General features: G+C 35.1%; 1 protein-coding gene across 1 annotated transcript in view; it reads right to left on the bottom strand.

The window, feature by feature from the left end:
* Positions 1-347: 347 nt before the first annotated feature.
* CASD1 (CAS1 domain containing 1) overlaps positions 348-7,236 on the bottom strand; it is a 65,583-nt gene continuing 58,694 nt past the window's right edge. The window contains exons 16-18 of the mRNA XM_003407135.3: positions 6,667-6,744; positions 2,708-2,800; positions 348-823 (exon numbers count right to left, since the gene is read on the bottom strand). Of these exons, the coding sequence (XP_003407183.1) occupies positions 557-823; positions 2,708-2,800; positions 6,667-6,744 (438 nt within the window). The 3' untranslated portion in view covers positions 348-556. The remainder of the gene's footprint in view (positions 824-2,707; positions 2,801-6,666; positions 6,745-7,236) is intronic.

The raw sequence follows: 7,236 nt of genomic DNA, 5'->3' as shown, positions 1-7,236 counted from the left end.
CAGGTAACACATAACATCAGAACATGAATACATATAAATTAAAGGCATAGTCTTTATTATTCCACATCATTGCACATATAAGAAAATAATACTGCAGTCATTCTTGAGTAAGAAAGTTTTCAATGAAGTAGGAAGTTCCATGATGAATGTAGGTGTAGTCTCATTACCACAAATTTACCAAAACACTCAGTGATATCACTAAGCTATTTAAATCACCTATACTGTTTTTTTACTGGAGAGGTAATCATTTTCCTGCCTTCATATGTTAACTTAAAATCATTTATAAATGGAAACACAGATCCAGTAGGAAAGACTTTTCACATGCAATCCTATAGAATGCATTCTGGTTTATCATTTTTTTTTTTCAGTATGTCACATGGAATATGTACATTTCCAATATATACAAGCACACGTGTTCAACAGACGCCACTGAGCTGTCCTCTGTCACGCAAGTTTATTATTCATATATACATTATATCTCCAGATAGGTGCTTTTCTCCTCTAGGCAGATACAAAGTAAGCCTGAAAAGTTTAAGTTTTTTAGGATTTTAAGAAGCTACTGTCTTGATTTTTCTTGAATGGATGATAAGATTAGGAGTCCACAAAAAAATGCAGCTATGCATGCCAACCTTTTCAACAGTGATGAGTTATCTTTAGGGATAATAATCTGTGCAAGATTATTAGTGATCTGAGAAATTTCATGTGCTACACAAACAAATATAAAAGTGCTGACAATGATGTTGACCATAGGGTTTCCAGGTATGAGCACCAAGATGCCCCTTGTGTCTGCAGCCAGCCATATGTGATATTGGCAAATAAAAAGCTGGGGGGGGGGAGGGGGGAAGAGTTAAAGTTAGAGGTGTACAGACAGTCCATGAACAAATTTGTTCCTCCTAATTTAAACATTTCATAGCATAATGATATTAGAAGGCTCTTCCCAAACTATTTGTTTTTATTTCACTACTGGCCTTGAAAACCCCACTGTACAGCTACCTACTGAGGCGCTGCTTCCAAGTCCCCAAGCAATGAACCCCAAGAGCATTCGAACACTGAAAACACGTCTTTCATTTCTTTGCATGTCATAGAAGACAGCTGACAAAGTGATATTCTGGGCTCTGGTATTCAAACCTCAATTAAAGAATTATTAAACACGCATGCATATATGCGTGTGTCTTATATACATGTGAGCCCTGCATTTGTATGTATTTGTGTATATATTTGTGTATATGTATATATGTATGTACTAAATGCATAATGTTGTCAGATGGTGTAATATAAGGTATTACATCATGTTATATATATTTTTGTACATACACATGTACATATTTTTACACCCACCCACAAAGAGTTTGACCCTTCTGTTAGGTGATTCTCTGACCACTCCTCTGCTTAGTCCTTTTGAAAAGATGGAGCAGAACAAACTATCTGAGCACGATTATTCTATTTACCATCTCTCTTCCTGAATCTTCTCACCAGAGGAAAGGGGGAGAGAAGTCTTTGTATCATATCCACAAGAATTCTAGTTGAGCATGACTGTATCAAACTTTTGTTGTTTTTTTACCTATATACTATTAGAGTGGGAAATGGTACGGCTTTTAAGACGTACTCAAAAATGTGTGCTGGTCCTCATGTTTGCTCCGCATGGCCCAGCAAGTGATGTCCTGAACTGCATTAGCACATTGCCAAAGTGTATTTCAACTACTATGTGAGTATACCATATTAGACAACACTACTACTTCTTGTGATTGTGACTGTGATTATAAACGTGGCTCTGTCATCACACTGCTTCAAGAAAATGCGTAATAAGCTACTCTAATACATATGAGGACTCTGAAATTTCTATTTTTTTGAGAAACACTAAATAGTAAATTTATGTAATTAAAGTTGATAAAGCTTCTTGAGCTCCAAATGTAATGGGCCTGGCAAAACAAACATTCTTTTCTGATTTATGTCTCAATAAGTCATTTGTAATCAAGAATTTTAAACTCTATACAATCTCTCTTATAAAGGAGTCAAAAGAAAATACCAGAACACTTACTCAAGAACTCAAGAGATGTTTACTTTCTATTTTAAAAGGCAATTTAATAAAACAAACTATAAAATGTATCTGTTATGATTACCACATGAGTTCTACTGCTTTAAAATATTCTAATTCAAATAATAAAGCCCAGACTTCTCTGAATGTATTCCAAAACCTGTTTAAACTGATTTTACAGATAACTTCATATTATGTCTCTCATAACAAAATGTAATGAGTTTAAAAATCTTCCCACAATTTTTGATGGTAGTAAGAGTGAATTTTATAGTAGTAAGCACGAATAAACTGAATTTCAGTAATATCTAATTATGAAGATGAACAACAAATCAAAATCCCCTTAGCTTGATTCCATTTATATCTACTTTAATTTTTCTCTCTCTTGATCTCAGCAGCTTGGTTGTGCTTGAAAGCTAAAGACAATATAAAAGCTGTTTTGAAAATTATATGTCTAGCTATTTAGATAAAGCTTTAAAAATAATCTATAATAATACTGTTGTTAAAAGTTCTGAGTTTTTCCCCATAATTCCATAAATAAAATAGCTTCAGTTTCAGTATTTTTATATATGCCAGATTTACACACCCACACACACAGAGACGTATATACACATATACACACATGTACATACAACACTTGGCTGTGTGAGATAGAAAAATTATGAGTATACCAACCTCTAATGAAATTTTTCCAAACCAAGCAAAAAATGAACTATACACTGAACGAGCATATCCAGGGATGTTCCTTATTAGGATGAAGGCTAAAATCTAGCAAAGAAACAAAAAAAGGGCAAACATTAATAATCTCTTTAGTGAAAAATATTTTGCATAAGGCTTTCCTTCAAATAATAATCTTATTCTTTGTGTTTCTGAAACAGAAATATACACAATGACTTTTTAAATAGATACAGTATTAGCAAGTTTTTTGTTGTTGTTCTACAGTCTACTCTAAACTGGATTTCTCAATGTGTGGCCCATATACTGCATACTAATGCAGACTGTAGGCTGCACATGATTGAACATTTTTATTTTATGTATATTGGAATAAATTTAATACAGAAAATGCACAATGAGATTCTTTGTGTGCAAAGAGTTAATATGACATATTATGTGGTGAAACTTTGCCTCCTGATATAATTTCGCTCCTTCCATAAAGTATTCTACCTAGTCGGCAGCTACCCTCTCTCTTTATTCTCTTTAAAACTGCTCTTCCACTGACAGCCATCATGTTTTTCCTCCTCTGGATCTTTTCTCCCCCAAAATAATCTGTAGCCTCTGGGATCCTGGCTTTTACTCCTCTCCCCCATCCTTTTGCACCAGGTAGGACAATCTTGTGTTTTTTTCTAATCCTCCAATTCACAGATTCATATCCAGTAACTAGGTTGTCAAGCCAAGATCTTTCCTTAGAATCTACCCTCTTTATAAAGAAGCAAGAAATTGTAAAGTTAAAACAAAATAAGGCACTTCCACAAATACCTTTTAAAAAGTTCCTCTCATAAAAGGATTGAAAATCTATCTACACCTCAGAGAAAAGCCCCATATAGTGTTTACCACCTTGGGCTTTTGTGAAGGGATCTGGAAAGAGCTCTCTTCTTACTTCCAAGATGTATGTAAGATGAGGAAATGGGAGAAGATATGTGGATAACTCTATCACTGGGAAAAAGAAAAGGAACCAAAGTAAACTACTCAGATATAATTAAGTTGAGGACAACTACATAGTGATCTTCATGGGCAATGGTATTAAAGAGACTTGAGGAAAAGTACTTAACTACTTTGGGTCTGTTTCCTCATCCAAAAAAGCCTTGACTTTGAAAAATTGATGTGAACATTAAATGAGAAAACATACATTAAGTGCTTATTGTAGCATACACTGTGAGTCAATTGAAAAACATATTAGGTAATTAATAGTATAGATGGTATACACATATGGTAAAATCCATGAAGGTGATACCTAAAGGAAGTCCTTAAACATAAAAAACACTTAAAGAATTATTTTATTTAAAGTATTGCGTAAACTGCTATAAAATGCTAGAAAGAACAACTATATAAATTACTCTACACATACAAATCACTAGCCTGAGCATCAGAAAATCTGTGAATATTCCTGAAGAAATAACTTCCCTTCTCTCTGCCTTTAATTTACCATGTCCCAGCATGTATGTAATTTCTTTAGCACATTTGAATTTTGTGTTTTGTCGTACACTTAGTAAACAGTGTGATTAGAGGAGTAGAAAGTAGAAGAAACAATAACCATGGAGAAGACTACTGGGGTCTGGGAAGTCATTCTTACTAGCTTGATAAGTAATAATAATGTTTAAAATTTGTTCAGCATTTATAACTTGCTGGGCACTGTGCTAAGTACTTTACATACATTATTTATAGTTAATCACCTCAACACTGTTACATTTGCCAAGCCCTTCTAAAAATTTCTATTTAGAATTACGAGGAAAACCAAAACATCAGAGTCAGGCTGGGAAAACACCTTCCAACAGGACACTAGGAATCTTGTACATGCTTAAAATCTTAAAGGAGCCCCTCAGATAGATACTCTAAGGATATGTTGACATTTGAGAATAAGAGAGAAGCATGATAAAGATGTAACCTATAATCTTTTGGGCTACTGGATGTTCTTTTTACGGTAGGGATAAGTGTCCTTGAAAATAAATAGCAGCCAATAAAATTAGTGCTTGCTTCAATTTGTGCTCCTAGTCCATTCTTTTTTTTGGCGGGGGGGTGCTGGTGGCACAGTGGTTAAGAGCTCAGCTGCTAAAAAAGTTTGGCAGTTCGAATTCACCAGCTGTTCCTCGGAAATCCTATGGGGCAGTTCTACTCTGCCCTATTGGGTCCCTATGAGTTGGAATTGATTCAATGGCAATGGGTTTGGTTTGGTAGTACATTCTTTTACTCTGTAGTGGAGAAGCTGAGGCCCTTCCCAAAAACCTAACTTAGGAAATATGAGTATGTGGAAAGTGACGACTGGAAGGGAGGCCATATGCCTCAGGAGCACAAATGTTAGTGTTATCCTATGTGCAGCCAATCTCTCCTTTAACTTCCCTTTTATTATTCGGTATTGGTGCACTGCAAATGGAAACATCTCCCTTCCATCCTGTGAATCACAGAAAGCTTAGATACGATATACAAAGGCTTACTGATAAGCACTACTGTTGTGTGTAGAAGTCATGAATATGATATATGAATACACTGTAATGTTCAAAATTCCATTATCAATTCTGATTTAGAGAGTCTAGCACATGCTTGGTACTCCTGACTATGTGGAGATTTAAGAGGGAAAAAATAGTCCCTGCATCAAAGAGAACTTAAGGGGAAATTCTTCAGAACTTCTTTCCCTGCTCCTCTTTGTCGGACTACTCATCTTTCAGGCCTCAGCATAAACACTACTTCCTCCAAGAAGCCTGCTCTGATATCAAGATGGGCTAGGAAGAACTCCTGTGTTTCCAAAGTGCCCTGTACCTAACCATCACCACACTAATCACAATGTCCTATGAGTGCTTGCAACTAGAGGTATCCCTGCAAAATGTAAATCTGATTTCAGTTGCCTGCCAGCCCCTCCCCACCTCCCAGTCACTACCACATGAACTTCCCAGACCCTGGTTCTCAGATCCAGCCCCACTGGCCTTCTTTTAAGTTCCTTGAATATACCATGCTCCCTTCCACCACAAGGCCTAAAGTTCTTGCTTCCCACCATGTCTGAAATGCTATCCTCACTTTTAAACTTCAATTTATCCCCATGTTATCAGCTTAAACTCTTCAAGAAAATTTTCCCTAACCACCGACATCCTCCCTCCAACTCCAACTAGGTCATATCCTCTTATTATATTGTCTTATGGCACCATTTACTTTGACTTGTAATTATAAAGTGATTATATGGTTACTATCTAAAATAGAAGAATGTAGAATTTGTGAGGTAGAAAATAAGTCTGATTTGCTCACCACTGCATCTCCCAGACTAGTATCTAGCACATACATTTACAACAATGACAAAAAAACCATTGCCATCACATCAATTCCAGCTCATAGCAACCCTATAGGACAGAGTAGAACTGCCCCACAGAGTTTTTAAGGAGTTCCTGGTGGATTCGAACTGCCGACTTTTTTGGCTAGCAGAAGTAGTTCTTAACCACTGTGCCAGCAGGGTTTCCACAAACATAATAGGTATCCAATACTTGTTAAATGAGCAAAAAATTTGTGCAATGAGTAAATGAATGTTTGTCTACTTCTCTATTCGATTGTTAAGTTCCTTGAGGATAGGAGCTGTATCTTATTTAACAATGAATCTCATACCTAGCATGATACCTAACACATAGGAAATGAATAACTGTGACTGAATAAATAAATTTGAATAAATAAATGAAGAAAAGCAAATAAGGAAAATTAACATTTTTCTGAGGGCCAATTAAGTGATAAATACTAAGCCATACATTTAACGAAATGACCCTTTGAAAAAGATTTTAATATCCCTACTACAATAAAAGAAAAAGAGGAAAGTAGAGCTTAGGAAGACTAAGTAACTTACCTACATTTTCTTGAGTTTGACCTCAAATCTCTCTGTCTCAAAAGACTGTGTTCTTAAGAAGAATTAAGAAATAAAAATTACTGGAAATTGAGATAATTACCTGTACCACAGAAACAGATGGATGGAGGTCATTGCACTTTGCTTTGTTTTTACAACTGCTGGCCCAGATGGAGTAGGTCTAAAACAAAAAATGTGCGGATTAATTTAAAAACAAACAAAAAACAGCTAGAAGGGCATAATTCTCAAAATTTTTTTTTACAGTTTTATTTATAAAATTATATTTCATTTTGCTATTTAATAAGCTTCAGTAAAAACTGCCTGCAAGTTTTCTTGTCACTTGTTTTGGTGTGCTCAGTTGTCCAAACTACGAAGGAGAGAAACAAGCACAGATCTATGCTTATCTGGAAATAGTCATCAGGAGGCTGGGATGGCTCTTCACACCAAACAGCTCTCACTATATTTTTTCCCAAATTTATCACAACTTTTTAAATTCCTATTTTACTGAACTCTCAGTTATTTTTCATACTTAATACACACACAAACACACACATACAATCTCCTTAGAATTAATATCCAATTTAGAAAATAAAGAGAAAAGACAATTAAAAATCGCAGATTTTATTTATTAAAAATAATTAACTTATTAAATTCCTATTTCTTAAAGAGAATT

This window comes from Loxodonta africana, chromosome 8, assembly GCF_030014295.1.
Source record: "Loxodonta africana isolate mLoxAfr1 chromosome 8, mLoxAfr1.hap2, whole genome shotgun sequence".
NCBI classification, from domain to species: domain Eukaryota; kingdom Metazoa; phylum Chordata; class Mammalia; order Proboscidea; family Elephantidae; genus Loxodonta; species Loxodonta africana.
The sequence above is the reverse complement of the archived record's forward strand: the minus strand, read 5'-3'. Positions and strand labels throughout refer to the sequence as shown.